Source organism: Archocentrus centrarchus, chromosome 7 (assembly GCF_007364275.1).
Source record: "Archocentrus centrarchus isolate MPI-CPG fArcCen1 chromosome 7, fArcCen1, whole genome shotgun sequence".
In the NCBI taxonomy this organism is placed as follows: Eukaryota; Metazoa; Chordata; class Actinopteri; order Cichliformes; family Cichlidae; genus Archocentrus; species Archocentrus centrarchus.
In genome coordinates, this window is record NC_044352.1 from 36720405 (window position 1) to 36741991 (window position 21587).

The following is a 21587-nucleotide window of genomic DNA, read 5'->3' on the forward strand; positions in this document are numbered from 1 at the left end:
TCTCCCCCCTCAGCAGATGACCCCCCCCCTCCCTGAGCCTGGTTCTGCTGGAGGTTTCTTCCTGTTAAAGGGAGTTTTTCCTTCCCACTGTCACCAAGTGCTGCTCATAGGGGGTCGTTTTGACTGCTGGGTTTTCTCTGTATTATTGTAGGGTCTTTACCTACAATATAAAGAACCTTGAGGCAACTGTTTGTTGTGATTTGGCGCTATATAAATTGAACTGAACTGAATAAAATTGAATTAAATTGTAATTGAGAACTGTTACAATTTCAATTGGAGGACAAATGGTGAAGTGGGAGGCCTAAAAATAAACTCTGCAGCATACACTGATAAAAATATCCTCCCTTGTTTACTTAAAAAAATTAAGGCAACTATTTGCGTAATTTATTTATGTTGATCAAACAAGACTGTTCTGTGTTTAAAGTACTTGCTTATTTCTTTACATGAAATATAAAATCCAAGTAAAGTGAACTTATTTTCGTCAAGTAGATTAAGCAAAACTAAACTTTGTATAAATTACTCAACTTTTTCAATGTAGTAAATGAAATTTGCAAGTAAAAGCAACTTCATTTTTTTATGTAGATCAAACAAAAAACCTTTGTATAAATTACTTAATTTTGTTAAATGTATCTAATGATTTTTCTTAAGTAGAATTAAATAAATTTTTTCATGTAAAGCATAACTATTTGGTAAATGGACTAGTTCTTATATAGTGCTTTTCTACTCTGAGCACTCATACAACACATTTACATTTACCCATTCACACAAGCACTTCCATGAGTAACTAAGCTTTTATTGTCTAACATTCACACTTCAACGGTCGCGTCGGAGAGCAACTTGGGGTTCAGTATCTTGCCCAAGGATACATTGGCACGCAGCCCAGAATCGAACCGCTGACCTTCTGATCAGTAGGTGACCTGCTCTACCTCCTGAGCTACAGCCACCCCGTTCGTATTCATATATATATTTTTTTTTTAGATATTTACAATTATTTCTGAAAGTGAAATTTATTGAATTTGTAACAGATTGCGCACAAATACTGATTCTATTCACTATTTTAACATTCCTAACATAAGATGAGAGTTCTTATTTTAAAGTAGCATTTCCTATTGAATATTGTAAATGGACTAGTTCTTATATAGCGATTTTCTACTCAGTATGAGCACTCAAAGCGCTTATACAACACTTTTACATTTACCTATGCACACCCATTCATACAAGCACTTCCATGTTTACTAAGCTAAGTGCTTTTAATTATCTACATGTAACATTCACACACATTCATACTCCGACAGTCGCGTCGGAGAGCAACTTGGGGTTCAGTATCTTGGCCAAGGATACATTGGCATGTAGCCTGGAGTAGCCAGGAATCGAACCGCTGACCTTCCGATCAGTAGGTGACCTGCTCTACCTACTGAGCTATGTATTATATGTAGGCAATCTTATCTGAATTGCATGCCTGATAATGACAAAAACTTCATAAGCAAAGGAAAGCATTTCTCATTTCAGAAATTATCACTTTTTTGTGCCACTTGCTTTATTTTGGATATGCAAATATCATGTGAACAACACACCAAAAAAAACAGAAATGTTGTCTCCCCTAGAAGTGCCAGACCGATTGACAAAGATGATTTAGTATGAAAGCAAAAAGAGGGGTAACAAACAAAAAGAGGAAAGGCTTCCAAGCCATCAGGATCTTTTTTCCCGTATGAGATTAGAAACACATACTACAGCAAATCAAAACAGCATGTATATAAAAAAAACCCAAACTTCCTAAACTCTCCTGTCAAAGGAGAACGAATCATTTACATTTGACAAGTAAAACAGGCAACAGAGTAAAGAACTGTTGACTCATGTGTTCAGTTCTGCTCCCTGGCTTCAACATGAGCTCCATGAATCAAACAGATAGCTCAAGATATTATACAAAATACAAGCTAAATAAAAGCACTGAGATTAAAGTGGTTTCCACAGGTAGAACAGAGGAAACATAAAATACAACCAATCAGGCTCAAAAACAACTGTGAGCAGAAACAAAGTTTGTGGCAGTTTCTTACAAACATTTAATAATTCTGTTAAACACTGTACATGGAGCAATGATTGTTAAAAAAAGGAAATGTGTGTGTGTGTGTGTGTGTGTGTGTGTGTGTGTGTGTGTGTGTGTGTGTGTGAAGTACATAGAGTTGAGAACCAATCAAATGGCTCAGATTGAAAGAATGTAAATATTGCCACGTGTGTCTACATGGCGCTGGAAATGGAGACAGTGGATGGCGCAAATTTTTTTTTTTTTAGGAAAGATAAAAAGTAGACGGCGCAGAGTGGTGGAGTAGGTGGAAAATGCGCCTGCCGCCGGCATAATTTGAAAGCCCTGTGCAACCCTGGTCTATACTATAAGGACAGAAAGGTCAGGTAATGTTAGCTAGCTAACAAATTGAGTAAAGCTGTCCTAGCATATTAATCAGCAGCTAGAAAAGACAAAAACACGTACCTCCGTGACGTTCAATGAAGAATTTGTAGCCTTTGTCCAGTTTTGAACGTGTTGTCAGTGAAAACTTGTCTGCGTGTCATAGTATATCCTAAAACCGTATTTGTGGCAAATGTACTAGACTGCGTAAACTCCATCTTCCAGAAGTAAAGATCCCCAGCATCGAGGCTGAACAGAAGTTGTGTGACATCATGTGAAAAGGGTCTATACCAAATGAACAACGCAGATGAAACACAGTAAAGATAACAAGATTATTTTTTGTTGTGTGGATGAACTTAAAAAGATTGGCTCTTAGTACTTAAACAATTTAGTTTCTAAAAAAAATTACAATGTCTTGTATCTTGAACAAATGTTTTTGACCTCAATACTATGCATATTTATGTAAAGACACTAACTTGAATTTTTATTGTTGATTTCACAGATTCAGTTATGTTAGATTTACTTAACTACAGAATCATTTTTTTCAGTGTATGAACAGTATTTAAAAGTCATGTCCTTAAGGAGGAAACTGATGGCTGAAGCCTTGTTAGAAATTATCCTCGAGGCAAGTGTCATTGTGATTTTTGCTATATAAAGAAAACTGCATTTCAGGCAGTGTTGTTTAGGACCTTGTTAAAATTGATAGAATTCAGGGCTTTCAAATTGTTTTGGAGTAGCAGGGGGGCATGCCAAAGTAGCAGGCACCTTATGACCGAGAGTAGGCGGAAAATGCGCCTGCCGCCGGTATAATTTGAAAGCTCTAGAATTATGAATGCAGAAAAGTACAGTCTGATTTCGATCCACCATGTAATACTATCTTGAAAGCATCTGACTGGCAAAAGGCATCATTTTTCCTCATGATAATAATCCCAATGCTGATTTGAAATGAATTGAATTGAATTGAACTGACTCAAAGTCTGGGGAGTTTTCTGGCCATTAACCCAAATTCTCGATGTTCTGTTTCCTGAGCTACTTAGTTATCACTTTTGTCTTATGGACCAATGCTCCATCATGCTGGAAGAGGTATCATTCTTCACCAGACTGTTCTTGGACAGTTGGGAGAAGTTTTGGTGCTGGTCTTTATTCATCACTTTATTCTTATGTAAAATTGTAAGCCCACTTCCTTGGATAAGAAGCAACCCCACACATGAATGGTCTCAGGATGCTTTACTGTTGGCTTAGCATAGGACTCATGGTAGCACTTTAATTTTCCTTTTCTTCTCCAGACAATAACTTTTCCAGATGCCACAAACAATTTGAAAAGGGCTTCATCAGAAAAAATAATTTTAACCCAGTCCTCAGCAGTCCAATCCCTCTCCTTTCTGCAGAATCGCAGTCTGTCCTTGATGTCTTTCCTCGAGAGAAGTGGCTTCTTTGCTGCCCTCCTTGATACAAGGCAACCTTCCAAAAGTCTTCAGCTCACTGCACTTGCAGATGCACTCACACCTGCCATTCCCGAGCAGACTCTGCACCAGTGATTCCCAATCCTGCAGCTGAATCACCTTTAGGAGATGGTCGTGGCGCTTCCTGGACTTTCTTGGGCACCCTGAAGCCTTCTTCACAATAATTGAATCTCTCTCCTTGAAGTTTTGATGATCCAATATGTGGCTAACTAGCAGTAATACCCATGCATGTGAAGCCCTTTTTAGGATCTTTGGTCACCGTGTACAATTGTGTACATTACTTTCTATAGTTATATATATTGCACTGTAATATACATTTTATTACACCTTGGGGATTTAGTTCAATTTCAAGGCAAACAGGGACTTCACTCTTCATAACATTCTGGAGAATATACAAATTGTCATCATAAAAACTGAAGCAGCAAACTTTGTGAAAACCAGTATATGTCATTTTCAAAGACCTTTGGCCACAACTGTATATAGAGGTTTGACACCTCTATAGGCACACTTAGCAGCTGAGAATGTCACCTTGCAGAACCTGGTATATGCTTCAGACACTGGGATGTTGTGAGGGATACATATTATGTTTATGTCGAGACGTGCAGCGAATTAATTCCAGCTGGCTTTACGAAAAAATTGCATCTCGGTTTTTGCAGAGACTTCAAAGGTGGGATTTGGATGCCCACGTAGAGAATAATTGATCAGTTTTGATTCTTGGGAAAGTCATCAAGAAGTGTTGTCCAAACCAGGAGCAGTTGACCCTTTGGGGCAGAGACCCAGCACAGGTTTGGGTTGTAGTCCTGGTTCCACCGGGCTGAGTGGAAAGACCCACATTGTTTGAGCTTCTTGACTAGGTTTTGGTTAGGTTGAGAGGCCAGTTTACTTACTATTCTTCATTCTCGTCTCCCATATTATAGCCCCAGATAGTGTTAGTGGCAGTTAAAGTTGCCCTAATAAGTGCCTGGGTGCTGATAGGCAAGAACCGATGCTGTTGCCCATGACGCTGGCAGAGGCTTGGAGACATTCGTCACTTGATAGCTGCCCGTCTGAATCATGTCACTGAATGTGCTGCTTGCTGTTCTTTTGGTCTGTGATGGTATTATCCACTTACAGAGCTCAGCTGTGTTTTCTGTGAGCCGAAAAAGCAAGATCATCAAAATTTGGAATGTTCAAGCAACTGGCCGGGACCCCATGTTCAAAATGAGTTTGGTGCAAGCAGAGTTGCTCCCCTTAAGTATCCAGGAAAACCCCTCGGGGTAAACAGTGATCCTATTAGCACACCAAATCTCACCAATACTTGGCTCACTACAACTGTTGTTGGGATTTGATGCTATATAAATAAAATATAATTGAATTGAACTGAATGCTCTTGGCCAAAGCACTTTTACACTACAAGCCACATCCACTCATTTACTCACACATTCATACACTGCTGTATTTTGTGCACAAAAGCTCACACTTCCCCTTTGTTAGGTGCCTTTTTTATGCTTAAATGATACGTAAGTCATTTTTCTAAAAATGATCAAGTACAAGGTCTGAACTGAAACTAAATGAAAAAACAGCCAATGTCCAAAGAAAAACTTGCCTTGAGAGCTATTGCTCAAGACAGTCTGACTCCTTTGAAGCCAAAAATGTTTAAAAATTAGATATGGCTCAAGCCTTTTGCACAGTAATGCATTTGTCTAGAGAAAAAAGCACTGAAATGTCGTCCTTCTGTAATTACTGACAAATGTAATAAAGAAGCACCTGCATAGGAAGAAGCTGAATCTTTAAGCAAAGGACAACAGTCTGCAGAGAAGAAGCTTTCTGATTATCATTTGTAATCTGCTTTTAGCAATGCATGCAAACCAGTGTTAATTTTGACAGCAAATTTTGATTTAGTTCTAGTCACAGTCTTTTGACAAAAATGTAGTTTAGTTTTAGTCATAATTTAGTCATCTGAATAGTTTTAGTTTCAGTCTAGTTTTAGTCGACAAATTATCGTAAGAATTCAGTCGACTAAAATATAAAAGGTGTAAAATGTAAATGCTTTTTCTTCAGTTCCCTTGAATTAGTCATTATACACACTTACACAAAATTAAACATTTATTCAAAGTTATGGAATATTATTAATAATATTAACATTAGCGTTTCACCTGCTTCCCACACACCTGATCATTAACACCACCTCACTGAGATAATCGGAGCGTTTTACAGCAGGACGCTCTGAAAGGTACAGGGCAGTGTTCAGGACTAAGATTATAAAGGCTAATCCACCGTGGTGTGGAGATTTTCTCTAAACACAAACTGGGAAAAACACTTTACCCTGCATGACATTAAAATGCTGACCTTTGCATGGAGATCTGGGTGACTGGTTTGCAGATGTTGTTTAAGATTTGTCATGTTTTTACCTGAGATAGTCGCCCCACATGGTTTACACATCGTTTTGTTTGTCACAGTAACAAAGAACAAATGTGTCCATAATCGGCTCTTCTCTTTCTCCCTGCTGACATTGTTTACATCACTTAGTTCTATCGGAAGTAACGACCAATCACAGGCTAGTTTGGTCTTCCCGGGTTTAGAGCAAATTTGCGCAACTGTGCGTTTGATTGGATGTTTTCATAACTTGTCACAAAATTAAATCAGTTCTGATTGGATGTCATCCCCCACAAGCATTTTCATCTCGTTTTCATTCATTGACTAAAGTGTCAGTTAATTTCGTTATCGTTTTTATCATTTTAGGTAGTTTTTATTTTAGTCGTTTTCATCATGAAAAAAAGGGTCGTTGACGAAAACTATGACAAAAATATTTCGTCAACGAAATTAACAGTGATGAGAACACCAAAAAGATGGATTGTATCTGCTGAAATGGACTTTCAAAACATCTCAAATTAGTTGTGATCTGGGGAAGATTTAGCCTTTTACTAGCTTTTTGAAACAGGAAACTTGCAAACAGGAATTGGATTTCTGTTACGTATTAGCCAGATCTCCTGGCTACATGGCAAGCCTGGGGGCCAGTGGGTTTCAGAATTACAGTAACTTTGATTACAATTTCTTTCAGACCTCTGTGAATGTATCTTTTTGCAGTGGATGTCATAAATGCTGTGTGCAGTTGAAGACTTGCATTTTGCATTAACCCTTCATCCCACAACAGCATTTAAATCTCATCTTGGAGTAAGTACTGTCGCTTCTGGGGATTATAGTGTATCCACAGTATATTGTAAGCTGTCAGTGTTAGACTAGGGTCAGCTTGTGCTGGAGCTGGCCAAAATTGATGGAATGATGAACAGACAGCCGTTTTCACAGCACCAACCGACGGTGAGCTGCTAATCTAACGCAAGAATTACAGGCAGAAAATATTTCAGCTGCATGTTCCCACTAAATTTAATCCTTAAGCTCAGTGGGATTTAGACCATCGTAAATATTCAAGTGTCAGGAAAGAAATCTGGAGCACTTCAAAAGTCTGCACCAAATACTGAACACAGCAAATTATGTTTTTCTTTGGTGATACATGAATAATAATTACACCAAATTAAACATGCAAACCTTAAGACTCAGTCTGTTGTGGTTTCTTGTTGGAGTACCTGTAGAAAGTAACATGTGCTATACTGCTGCTGCTTCTCAGTGCTGCATTTTCCAGGTCATGCTGCAGCTCTTAGCTTTTGTCTTTTTTCTCTCACTTTGTTCTATAAATTCCACAATTCTCTCTGCTTCTGATCGTCCCCACTTTGTGCAGGTTTTTACGACCGTCACCTTGTTGTGAGATACGTCTGTTACACACTCTGCACAAAAACGTGCTTTCTCTGTAATTATTGTAGGGTTTTTACCTTACAATGTAAAGTGCCTTGAGTCAACTGTTTGTTGTGATTTGGTGCTGTATAAATCTATGATGTTTGCAGACAACATTGTGGTCTGCAGTCAGAGTAGGGAGCAGACAGAAGAGAGCCTGCAGACGTGGAGGTATGCACTGGAGAGAAAGTCAGTAGCAGCGAGACAGGTGTAACAGTGAAGCTGCAAGGAGTAGAGGCAGTAAAAATAGATGACATTAACCATTTAACCATTCAAAGCAACTGAAAAAGAGAGTGCAGGCAGGGTGGTGTGGTTGGAGACAAGTGTCAGAGTGACATGTGACAGAAGCAGAACAACAAGAGTGAAAGGGAAGGTTTACAAAGTCATAGTGAGACCTGCTATGATGGATGGTTTGCAGATAGTGGCGCTAACAAAATGGTAAATGGACTAGTTCTTATATAGCGCTTTTCTACTCAGTATGAGCACTCAAAGCGCTTATACAACACATTTTTTACATTTACCCATGCACACCCATTCATACAAGCACTTCCATATTAACTAAGCTAAGTGCTTTTTTAATTATTTAACATTCACTCACATTCATACTCCGACAGAACGGTCGGAGAGCAACTTGGGGTTAAGTATCTTGCCCAAGGATACATTGGCATGTAGCCTGGAGTAGCCAGGAATCGAACCCCTGACCTTCCGATCAGTAGGTGACCTGCTCTACCTACTGAGCTACAGCCACCCCAAAAGACAGGAGGCATCATTGGAAATGACCAGAATGGAGAAGATCAGAAATGAATACATCAGAGGGACAGCTCAGAATGAGCAGTTTGGAGACACTGTTAGAGAGACAAGTCTGAGATGTTCCCCCTGGTTCAATTCAAGCAGCAGCACGATGGCCCTGTGTACGCAGACACTGATGGAGATGGTGGAGAGTTTTGCTAGCCACTGTGCTAGCGTACCTGGTAACGTTTCCTTGTTCCACTGTGAGAATTAATCAGCATTTTTTCTGCATGACTTTCCTCCCAGGTCATTCATCTGTCATGACCCTGTGCCCCATTAATGGGGCGCGCTCCACAGTTTGAGAAACACTGGCCTAAAGGGAGCAATTGAAAGAAGAAGAAAACCAGTTGGCAAACAGTTGAGTCGAGTTCCCTATTCCATCTATGTCCATCTATGAGCTGCACTCATCCAGTGACTCAGATTCATTGCAACATGTTAGCAATCGGCCTCTATTTATAAATTAGACAACCAATCTGTTGCATACCTTCACCATCCGGCCTGAGAGTGACAGTCAGAGTCAGACGGTGATTGTTTGGACACAGGTCGGCTCCCACAAGCAACCTGTGCAATTGCCTTGCAGTTAAAATTGAATGCCCAGAGGCTGAAGGTGTGGCGCACTCAACCTCTGGGTGACTAATTGGTCACCACAACCATTTGCAATCAGTTCATAACAACAAAAAAACTTCACCGGTGTCAAAGAGGTTATTCTAGTCCGACTGGACCATTACTGCACACTCAAAGGCAACAGCAGAACCACTACACTACATGACGTACTGCAAACTGTGACCGTCCGTGGCAAACAAATTATCACCATGTTCTGGTGATGTTGTACTCTGTTATCATGCTGAAAACTGAATAATAATGGAGACTGCAGTATCTCTATTCCTGACTTCTACTTCAGTGATTTCTTTAGTCGAATTATCAACATAAAAAGAATTTGTTTTTTCATCTGTTTTACAACTTTACAACTCTTGTGGCCAGAGACGTTACATTTTCAGCTTGTCTGCCGTGTTCCTGTTAACACAACTGTTATAAACTGGTCAGAATTTAGTGGTCGAGACCACTGAGACTTCAATACATGTTTTGAACATAAATAAAATATTCCACTAATATGTGTTACCATAAACTGATAAATTTTACATTTTATAGCAAAAATCCTCATGTTCTACAAAAACATTTTTCCAACCATTATTCAACAATTAAACAGAAGAGAGATGGATGTTAACTGATCATTTACTGGTTGGTCAGATTTCCACTCTGGTGGTAATTCTTCCTGCATCAGTACAGTTAATGGTAGTGCTGTTTATTGGTATGTGTCATCATATCTTCAACAGGTCGCAACTAAAGCGTTGCAGTAAATTCATTTCTTTCAATTTATATACCGTAGTACGAATTCACAAAGACAGTCACCTCCAGCTGCTTTGTATTGTGGGTAAAGACCCTCCAATAATACAGAGAAAACCCAACAGTCCAAACGACCCCCTATGAGCAGCACTTGGTGACAGTGGGAAGGAAAAACTCCCTTTAACAGGAAGAAACCTCCATCAGAACCAGGCTCAGGGAGGGGGGGTCATCTGCTGAGGGGGGGGGGGGGGGGGGGGGGGGGGCTGAGGGGAGAGAGACAGAGATTAATAATAACTAATGATTAAACATTAAACACAAAGAGTGAAAAGAGGTGAGCAAAAAAGAAACACTCAGTGCATCATGGGAACCCCCCAGCAGCCTAGGCCTATTACAGCATAACTAAGGGAGGGTTCAGGGTCACCTGATCCAGCCCTAACTATAAGCTAAATATAAATCAGTTAGCTCTAAGGTTCCTAAAATGTGGATTTAGCATTGTTAGATTTAATTTAGCACCATCACCCTAATGTGGAGAACAGTGGAAACACAACCTGTGATATTGCTTGATGAACCACATTTAGTTAAGCTTGTGCAACATAAAAGGTTTTGCTAAATGAGGGTCCAAACCTCAGCCTTGATACAACAGAGTGGAAGTAAAGTGAACAGCACCAAAACTACTGACTGTGAGAAGCTGCTCAGAGCAGGACTTCCTCTTCACCATAGCAGCCATATCTCTTACTCTTGTCTCTTTGGCAGGTTATTTAACCGTTTCTATTGAACCTCTTCCTCCTGTCGTCATTGGAGATACAGTCACGCTCAAGTGCAACTTCCAAACAGATGGCAGCCTACGAGAGATTGTGTGGTTTCAGGTGAGCAAACGGGTGCGCTTTGAGCCAAGTGGTGATCTCACATGCTCACAGTGACAGTGATAGTGGTTTTCCCACATTAATATCTTGTGTGTGTCATTCTGATACTAGAATTACATATCTAAGTATATAAGGGTATCTAAAATTACCACTTAGTTACTGTTAGAAGACAAAATTCACAAAATGGTCAACACTGCCCAACTGATATTTTTACACTCTATCTATTCCACATGGCTCTCGGGTTCTGGCTCTACTCATAAGTCTGTGATCAAGGTATTGGATTGAAAAACAGATCTATATTTGAAATCCAACCTGTGAATAATAAAACAAAAATGTACTTGGAGATGCCCAGATGTAAGGGATTGAGACCCAAATATTTATTTATTGTTGTTGTTGCTGTTGTTATTATATTTTATTAATATTATTATATTTTATTTAATTTTTGTCACTGTACTTTATGCAAAGGTACTTTCTACTTTTAATTTCACAAAGCTTCTTAAGTCCGGTTTTCCAAGCCTACTAGTGGCTTTCTTCAGATTACACTCTTGGAACCTTCTCCAGGTCATTGTGCTGTGGTCCTGGAGTGAGGACTGTGGCCCTGGAGTGAGGACTGTGGCCCTGGAGTGAGGACTGTGGTCCTGGAGTGAGGACTGTGGCCCTGGAGGGAGGACTGTGGCCCTGGAGTGAGGACTGTGGCCCTGGAGGGAGGACTGTGGCCCTGGAGTGAGGACTGTGGCCCTGGAGGGAGGACTGTGGCCCTGGAGTGAGGACTGTGGCCCTGGAGTGAGGACTGTGGTCCTGGAGTGAGGACTGTGGACCTGGAGTGAGGACTGTGGCCCTGGAGGGAGGACTGTGGACCTGGAGTGAGGACTGTGGTCCTGGAGGGAGGACTGTGGCCCTGGAGTGAGGACTGTGGCCCTGGAGTGAGGACTGTGGTCCTGGAGTGAGGACTGTGGCCCTGGAGTGAGGACTGTGGCCCTGGAGTGAGGACTGTGGTCCTGGAGGGAGGACTGTGGACCTGGAGTGAGGACTGTGGAACTGGAGTGAGGACTGTGGTCCTGGAGGGAGGACTGTGGCCCTGGAGTGAGGACTGTGGCCCTGGAGGGAGGACTGTGGCCCTGGAGTGAGGACTGTGGCCCTGGAGGGAGGACTGTGGTCCTGGAGTGAGGACTGTGGCCCTGGAGGGAGGACTGTGGTCCTGGAGGGAGGACTGTGGTCCTGGAGTGAGGACTGTGGCCCTGGAGGGAGGACTGTGGCCCTGGAGTGAGGACTGTGGTCCTGGAGTGAGGACTGTGGTCCTGGAGGGAGGACTGTGGTCCTGGAGTGAGGACTGTGGTCCTGGAGGGAGGACTGTGGTCCTGGAGTGAGGACTGTGGTCCTGGAGGGAGGACTGTGGTCCTGGAGCAGCTACAAATGAAATGCTGAGGTTTTTTGGACTGAAGCTGTTGCAGCGATCATCTTGAGGAATGTGAGGTGCTGGGACAATAATACTACAATAGTGAGCTGAATAACACAGTGAGTGCGGTTTGATGTGCTTTATGGCCACAGTGTGACTGTACCTGGCTTCAGGACTTTTCAGGCAGGGACATTAATCTGACCAATAAGAAGATACACTAAATTACCAGAAGTATTCACTCACCAGGTGTTCCAGTCACTTCCACAGGTGTATAAACCAGCACCTAGGCATGCAGACTGCTTCTACAAACATTAGTTAAAGAATGGGTCACTCTCAGGAGCTCAGTGAATCCCAGCGTGGTACCGTGATAGGATGATACCTGTGCAACAAGTCCAGTCACTGCTAAATATTCCACAGTCAGCTGTTAGTGGGATTATAACAAAGTGGAAGTGATTGGCAACAACAGCAGCTCAGCCATGAAGTGGTAAGCCATGTAAAATCACAGAGTGGGGTCAGAGGATGCTGAGGGTCATAGTGCACAGAGGTCACCAACTTTCTGCAGAGTCAATCACTACAGACCTCCAACCTTCATGTGACCTTCAGATCAGCTCAAGAACAGTGTGTAATGGGCTTCCATGGCAGCTGCATCCAAGCCTTACATCACCAAGCTCAATGCAGAGCGTTGATGCAGTGGTGTAAAGCACGCCGCCACTGGATTGGGTTTGGTGGTTGCCAGGGGAACAGTACCTGTCTGACTGCATTGTGCCAAGTGTAAAGTTTGGTGGAGGGGGGGTTATAGGGTGGATGGGGGGCATTATGGTGTGGGGTATTTTCAGGAGTTGGGCTCGGCCCCATAAGCCGCGTTTCTATTAGTATCTACTCAGCGTGGCTCGACTCGACGTGGTTTGAAAGTGTTTCCATTAACAGGTACTTTTTTAGTATTTTTAGTCAATTACAGCATGTTCGGGGGCATAGGGTTAATACTTAACAATGACAACCTTCATCCATTAAAACATTGTACGGGGACTTATGCATGATGATGATATTAAACTGGCCTTAGCTGTGTTACTGTAGCTTGCCTCCATCTCATCCATTGTTGTGTTGTGTTTTGAGTTACATACAAATTACGTCAAGAGACTACTGCCCACGCTGCTCTATCGACTCCACCCACACTGAGGTGGTCCTCAATTGTATGGAAACAAAACAAGACCGTGCTAAGTCAAGTCGTGCTGAGTAGGTACTAATGGAAACGTGGCATTAGTTCCAGTGAAACAAACTCTTAATGCCTCAGCATACGAAGACATTTGGGACAATTTGAAGCTCCCAACTCTGTGGGAACAGTTTGGGGATGGCCCCTTCTTGTTCCAACATCGCTGCACACCAGAGCACAAAGCAGCTCTATAAAGACATGGATGAACCAGTTTGGTGTGGAAGAACTTGACTGGCCTGCACAGAGTCCTGACCTCAGCCTGATAGAACACCTTTGGGATGGATTAGAGTGGAGACTGTGAGCCAGGCCTTCTCTCCAACATCAGTGTTTGACCTCACAGATGTGCTTCTGGAAGAATGGTCAGAAATTCCCATAAACATTCCTAAACCTGTGGAAAGACTTCCCAGAAGAGCTGAAGCTGTTATAGCTGCACTAGTAGATTGAAAATTGGTGTAGTCCTGGATACGTTGGTGCACAGGAACATTTCTGAATCTCGTTCATCAACATACGGTTTGGATTCCTCCATCACCATGACTGTGGCTGTGTCTACTGCCAGAAACATGGGAAAAAATATCTTTACCACCTCATACTACAAAACCTGCATTCATTTAGATTTGAGCTCCTTATTGTTTAGATTTGATACAGTAGGAGCTTAATTGATCTCCTCTCTTTTTTTGTATTTCATGGTTAACTGAGCTCCTTTTTAGAGTCATTTTTTAACTTTCCAAGCTATTTTGTTCTGTGATGTTTTTCATGTTTTGGCTGCTGTAACACAGCAGCCAACTGTTACTGTGAATGAGAATTTTATTAAAAATAAAATGGAATGTACAGAAACACAAAGAATGGGACACGCTTTGTAAAGACTCATTCCTTATGTTATTATTTCACATCCACATTAGCTATTACAGGAAGAATGGACAACAGTTTGGAAATTAAACAAAAACAGGAACTGAATACATTTAATTCCATATGAAGAGTTGGAGTCATCCTGTACAAAGATAATATGAGGCTTTTTTTTTTTATCCCTTTATCACATCAAAATTTGGTGACAGCTGAGGTTAGTGCTGGAGGGGCTCTTCTGGGAGAACATTTAAAAAATATCTAAATACAGATCTGCCTTTAACCATGTTACTCTATTAGATATTCCACCAGAAGGATTCAGTGATAATGAGATATTACTTCTGAGAGTCCTTCTACTAATTGCTAAGATGATTAAAATCTCCTGGCTGAGGTCACAGCCCTCCACAGTGGGTTGGTGGAGGGAGAAGGTTAAGGAGGTTTACTGCAGAGAAAGCATGTAGTCTGTAGTGTAGTGGATTACACGTTTGCTTTGCAAATGAAAGGTTGCCGGTTCAGTTCCAGGCAGAAATACAAATCCTCTCATGGGTTGTGAGGAATCTGGCATCAAACATGTACAACTACAGTACCTGTTGTGACAAGGAGGCAGCAGCAAGTAGCTGCTTCTTCTTCTTCTTCTACTACTACTACATGGAACGCATGACTGCAAGATTACAACTAAAAACGTGCATATTTTCAAAAAAATGGGCCCTAAATTCACCGATTTCTCGTTTGATTTAAGAAAATCTTTGTTTTTGTTTGTTTGTTTGTTTGTTTTACATTTTGGGAAAGAGAATGATAATATATAATGTATAATGTGTAATCTCTGGGTTCCAAGGTTTGTTGATGAATGTTATTGATTTGTTTCTGCTTTCTTTCTGCTCTCTCTTTTGAATGTGAGCATGATATAGTTTTATATTTCATGATTGTGTTTGATGAATAAAAAGAATAATAAAAAAGAAAACAAAAACTGTCACATCTAACCAGGTGAAGACACTCTGGGGGGGGTCCGTGTGTCATCAGTCATGAATGGAAATACAGAAGGTTTACAGCAAGATGCAAACTGCTGGTTACACCCAAGAAGGTCAGATTAGACTTTGCTTGGAAACATCTAAAGTTCTGGAAAACAATCTTTGGACAGATGAAACTAAGATGAACTTGTATCAGAATGACAGGAAGACAAACGTATGGGGGAGCAAAGGAACAGCTCGTGGTTAAAAGTGTACCACGCCATCTGTCAGGGATGGTAGAGGCAGTGTTACAGCATGGACATGAAGGACGAATTCAGAGGTGTACAGAGACCATCTGCTCAGATTCAACCAAATGCTGCAGGACTGATCTACAGCGCTTCACAGTGCAAATGGATAAAAAGGTTTGTCAAGGCAAACAAACTGGATATTCTTTAACGTCCAAGTCAGTCACCTGATCCCAGAGCAGCTTTTCAGTTACTGGACACAAACTGAGGGCAGAGATCCACAAACAAGCAGCATCTGCAGCAGCTGCAGTAAAGGCCTGCAGAGCATCTCTATGGAGGAAACCCAGCATTTTAAAATGTAGTCTGAACAATTAATTTTACTTCAAGCAATTCAATACTTTTGTTAAACTCCTTGAACTGAACCTGAACATGTGCACTTCAGTCACATCTGTGCTGCTCCACAGAGAAAATGACAAAGAATGTCCAACACTTGTGGACCTAACTGTATATTACAGAAGAGACCTGGTGATGCAGCTGCTCATGTTTATAGGGTGCCATGGGTAAGGTATTAAAGTAATCAATCCAATCAGGTGAAGAGCAGGAGTGTGGCGTGAGAATCTGGTTTTAAAATGCATTTGGCTGATAGTAATTCAATGATCTGCATCTCATTTATCGTGGCTGCACCCTGCCATTTTCCTCTGTGCCCTCCTGTCCCAACTTTTGAACTCTGATATGAAAAAGAATCACGGTATTGTAGGACTAGTGTGCAGTAGACACTAATGTTGTACTGGAAATACATTTTAGGGGCTGGCAGATGCACGCGTTTACCTTTTTATGGAATGCATAAATTGCAGCCGTTCTTCTTAAATTGGGTCTAATGTTAGTGCACGCTCCCTATGCAGGTTATTGAAGGAGGCGGGGCCAAGCAGAAGATTTTCACTTATGATGCCATGTACAACACGAGCTACTCCCACATGGAGGACAGCCACAGACGGGAGGAGCTAGTTTACCAGTCAACAGTGCGGTGAGACTACTGTGTGTTTGTTATGTCTATATGGATTTTCCACTGAACATCTGAGATGTTTAAAATGAGAAAAACCATCCCCTGTTATTTTTGTAACTGCGGATATGAACAGACTTCCGGAGGTTCAGATGGAGGATGATGGCCTGTATGAGTGCCACGTAGGGATCTATGACAGAAGCTCCAGAGACAAAGTTATTCTCGCCTCCAGCAGTATCAGCCTCACTGTCATAGGTATGTATTCATATTCATGTTGTCCCATCAAAACTGTACTGGAGGATTTATTCTGTAGGCACCAGGATATCCTTTACCAAACTTTGCAGTAATTTATCCAAGTTTATTTAGTGAAAACTCACTTTGCCCTCGGTGTATTTTTTACAAAAACAATTCCCTTTATCAGAGTAACAACATATAAAAATAATAATAATAAATGATTATGATGATTTGAAGGTGTTTCCACTGCATTCATCTAAAACACACCTTCAACGACTGGAAAGCACTTCCGTCTTTGAGCCTTAGTCTTTGCATTTCCTCTGCAGTACCTCCCAAGTCGATCTCTGTGGTGGCAGCCGACAGCCCAGCTCCATTCAGCCGCTACGAGGCCCAGAACTTCACTCTGGTTTGCATCGTTACTGGAGCGAAGCCAGCTCCCGTGGTGAGATGGATACCTGAAAGATTTGGTATTTGTGATCTAACCGGTGTCAGAGCCGTGTATGTGAAAGCTTCATGATCCATCATCTCTTTATGATCGTGAAAACACTGAAAACTCTTTTCCTGGTCGAGTTACAAAGAGTGCTCCCACTTTCACTGCAGAATGAGTTTGGGAGCTCTGCTGGATTTAAGAGGTTAGTGCTCACAGAGAAAAGCAGTGACCCCTGTTTGATGCATCCTGCAGCAGTTTGAAATTTGGAAATGAAAAAGCTATTTACAGCTGTGGTCTGCGCCCTGGATGACCTCTTTTGAAAATACATTGGGAATTAATATGAGAGGATTAGAGGATAGCACCATATGTGATAAAATAAAAGTCCAGAGAAGCGTGGCAACACTTCTCAATAAGAAACAGAGAAAATGATGAAGATGAAGAGGAGCAATGTTCCTTCATTTCTCTGCTGCCTGTTTAAAAGTTCTTTTGTTTAATGACTGTGATGATGATGATGATGATAATGATCAATAAGGGCACATGATTATGTAATGTATAAGATCAACAGAGCAGTATCCAGGTGTAAGCTTCCCACTGAGACAGCAACACACACGTCACAGCTGGACTGTTTCTAATGTTTCGATGCCTCAGAGGCAGCATCATTAAAAACACAATTCTGACTAAAATGTCAAAAATAAATGGATAATTTATTATTTTTAAAAAGCAGGAGTTAGTGTGAGAGCAACTGCAGGTCCATCTCAGAGCAATCTGCAAAAGCCCTTATGCACACTGAGAGGATTATTAGATTGTGTTATTGTTCCCCCTTTAAAAGCCCTTCTCAGTGTAATTCTCCTGCACTAGATTCCTGTTGGCACTAGAGGAGGATTGCTTTAAACCTTATGTCCTGTCTCACCTTCCACCTTCTGGACCGGCAGCCCGGCCTCACAGCAGCATGTGGTAAACTATGATCCTTAAAAATACCTAAAAAAACCTAAAACTAAAAACAAAGGTACAGCTGAAAATGATTTTGCCACATGGAGCATAAATCCCAACAACAACAGCCAGTTTCGATAGCCGGGGATCGGTCCGCCAGGGCCTCCGCCCTCGGCCACCGCCCGACACACATTGCACCCGACCCCTACGACACCTCCTGCGGGTGGTGGGCCTGCAGGAGGGCGGGCCCATGTAACCTCTTCGGGCTGCGCCCGGCCAAGCACCACGGGCTAATGCCTGGCCACCAGACGCTCTCCCTCGAGCTCCCTCCCCAGGCCTGGCTCCAGGGTGGGGCCCCGGTAACCCTATCCCGGGCAGGGTAAACTGTTCCCTTGTTTTTTCCCTCATAAGGGTCTTCTGAACCACTCTTTGTCTGGACCCAAAAAAGGGTTTGTTTGCTCTTTGTCTGGACGGAAAAGGGTGGAGTGCCATCTCCGGCTCAGGAACGAGTTCTTGCCTCAAGTGGAGGAGTTTAAGTATATCGGGGTCTTGTTCACGAGTGATGGGAGAAGGGAACGGGAGATCGACAGGCGGATCGGGGCTGCTTCTGCAGTGATGCGGACGCTGCACCGGTCCGTCGTGGTGAAGAGGGAGCTTAGCGTAAAAGCGAGGCTCCTGATTTACCGGTCGATCTACATTCCTACCCTCACCTATGGTCACGAGCTTTGGGTAGTGACCGAAAGAATAAGATCGCGAATACAAGCGACAGAAATGAGTTTCCTTCGAAGGGTGGCTGGCCTCTCCCTTAGAGATAAGGTGAGGAGTGCGGCCATCCGGGAGGGGCTCGGAGTAGAGCCGCTGCTCCTCCACATCGAAAGGAGCCAGTTGAGGTGGCTCGGGCATCTGATTAGGATGCCTCCTGGCCGCCTCCTGGGTGAGGTGTTCCGGGCATGTCCCACAGGGAGGAGGCCCCGTGGTAGACCCAGGACACGCTGGAGAGATTGTGTATCTCGGCTGGCCTGGGAACGCCTTGGGGTCCCTCCGGATGGGCTGGAGGAGGTGGCTGGGGAGAGGGAAGCCTGGGCTTCTCTGCTTAGGCTTCTGCCCCCGCGACCCGGCCCCGGATAAGCGGAAGAAAATGGATGGATGGATGGATGGAGCATAAATCCCAGTCTCCTGTATGAAAGTTGCCTTATAACTACCAGCTCCTGAGAGGTGCCTTGCTTTGCTGCCCGTAAAGACAACAGGAACAATTACAAGTACCAGTAACCTTTGACGTCCTCCAGGTTGGTGTCAGCATGTTGCAGCTGATAGAACTGTAAAACTGGAGACACTATTTAACTTCTCCTGCTTTTAAATTTACAGCTGATCAGTGAACATGAGGCCCACATTTGTGCTATCCTGTAACACCTCCTGAAGACGCCTCCACCTGAACCTAACTGTGATTTGAAATGCTTCCAAATTTCCTGGTGAGCTAATTTTTTGCCTCTGCTTCTTAGGTGTACTTCAAGAGAGATGGTGAGCTCATTGATGTGGTTCCAACAGCCAAGTCTTTCTCTTCAGTGGGAGCCCAGAGTAAGAGCCCAGGTCAAGAAAAGAGCTGGAGCAGGAAGCAGGCAGGGCTTCGGAGCACACAGGTCCTGACCGGTCGAGATGCTGATGACACCAAACTCCGGAAGTCCCTGTCCCTGCTGGAGCAAGAGGAGAAGCAGGTTTGGCTAGGCCACGATGGACCTGATGATCCTCAACAGGGCCAAGAAGAAGGGTCTGAACTGAACCCCGAGGAAACCACTGAGGTGATCCCTGAGACGATAGTGAGCAGGGAGTTTCCCCGCTGGGTTCAGAGCAGTGACCCTCTCTACTACTTCCATCACCGGCAGCAGGCAGCAGGTGACGGCACCATGGAGGTCAGAGCCATGCTGACCTGGAGCCTCAACCCCCAGCTGGACAACGAGGCTCTGTTCAGCTGTGAGGTCAACCACCCAGCTCTGTCCATGCCCATGCAAGCTGAGGTCACTCTGGGTGAGTCATTCGCTAACACACACTGGCTGAGCTAACATGCAAACCAAAGTGTTTTCCAGTTCCCAAATCATGTGGTCATAAAGTCAGCTGTGCAGGTGAGAACTATATCACATGAACCCTAAAGACTGGAGATGTGCTTAATATGAATAACCTTTAGCTGTTCACACAGGCGTGTCCTCAGAGTTTTGGGCATCACAGTTATTGATTGGCTAGTCTTTTCAGATGGGAAATCTAAATTCTAATGTTTAACTTTGTGACATTTTCTTCAAATCCAATCATGAGCTGCGCCGGCACACATTCCCATTTCAGCTGCACTGCATTAAAGGAGGCTCTGCTCTTTGTTTACCTGTTTCTACGGTCACTCCTGGGCCGGGAGCTGCAGTGCTGAAGGCTTTTGTATTAGTGGGTGGGTATACTCGAGGGTGATGGAGCCAACTCTGATCAGCAGCTCTGAACTCTGTTTTCTGGAACAGGCCGCTAATCATTGGGTTTTGAAACCAATAAAAATTAAATACAGAAGTGAGATAAACTCCCAGTCTTCCCAGTGTAGATGGTACATTGTATAATGAAAGCTGCTGAGATTTAAACTTCAATACAACCACATTTTTGAAGGACAAATTCAGGGCTACAGAGAATTAACAAAGCAGTGAATTCATTTACTCAACATGAAGTGTGAACAATTGACAGTAAGTGGGTCATTCTGAGCCCTCAGCACAGCTTTTACTGCTCCATAGCAGGTTTGCAGCATAGCTGTGTGATCCTGAGTGTTCTGCAGGTGGGTACAGTCTAATGTCGGTAACTCAAATGTAAATGTACTGTTTTGATTTTAATTAATCTGGACGTTGTCCTGCTTGTTCCCCAGTGTTTAATATCCAGTGTGGTATGTTTCCACTTTTCCACTCAGCTGCTCCCAGGGGGCCGAAGCTGTCCATGAGCCCCAGCAAAGCCAAAGTGGGAGACACAGTGCGGATCACAGTCCAGGGCTTCCAGCTGGGACCTTCTGCAGTGAGTATTCACCACAGAGACCTTTGAACAAATAATCTCTGTGAAGTTTAAAAATCTCAACAAAGGGTGGGGGACGTTCCATTACCAAAGGATAGATGGGTTTTTAACTCCTCTGACCGCGTTCAAAGTGCAAGATGAGTTTTCATACTGAGTTGGTTCCTCAGGCAGTAACTGCTGTCACTGCCTTTATGTTCTCTTTGAAAATCAACTCCGAGCATTTCATTTGGTCACAGTGCAGAATTCACTACATGGCTCTTTCAAGGAGTGTGTGTGTGTGTGTGTGTGTGCGTGTGTGTGTGTAACATGACTATAACTCATAAATAAGTGTGCCACTCTGATAGCTAGTAATAACAGGGCTGGCAGTTTGTTTCCACTTGTAATTAATAAACACAACAAAACAAACATTTTACAGTTTTTCATGTTTTGAAAGTTTTTTTTTTTTTAGACCTGAAATGCAAATTCCTGGAAAGCACTTTGGATCATCTTCAGTTGATCCAACGTGCTTTGTCCTCTGCTTTATAAATCAAATGGACTTGAATCAACAGTTCAAACAATAGAATTCAGTTCAATTGTAATTTTATTTGTAAAGCACCAAATCACAGCAAACAGTTGTCTCAAAGCTCTTTATATTGTAGGTAAAGACCTACAATAATACAGAGAAAACCCAACAGTCAGACAACCCACTGTGACAGTGGGAAGG

General features: G+C 42.7%; 1 protein-coding gene across 1 annotated transcript in view; it reads left to right on the forward strand.

The window, feature by feature from the left end:
* Nucleotides 1-21587, forward strand: part of LOC115783225 (immunoglobulin superfamily member 21-like) — a 57591-nt gene that overhangs the window by 28501 nt on the left and 7503 nt on the right. The window contains exons 2-7 of the mRNA XM_030733950.1: nt 10519-10631; nt 16169-16290; nt 16403-16521; nt 16827-16942; nt 19360-19882; nt 20787-20887. Coding sequence (XP_030589810.1) covers nt 10519-10631; nt 16169-16290; nt 16403-16521; nt 16827-16942; nt 19360-19882; nt 20787-20887 — 1094 coding nt within the window. The remainder of the gene's footprint in view (nt 1-10518; nt 10632-16168; nt 16291-16402; nt 16522-16826; nt 16943-19359; nt 19883-20786; nt 20888-21587) is intronic.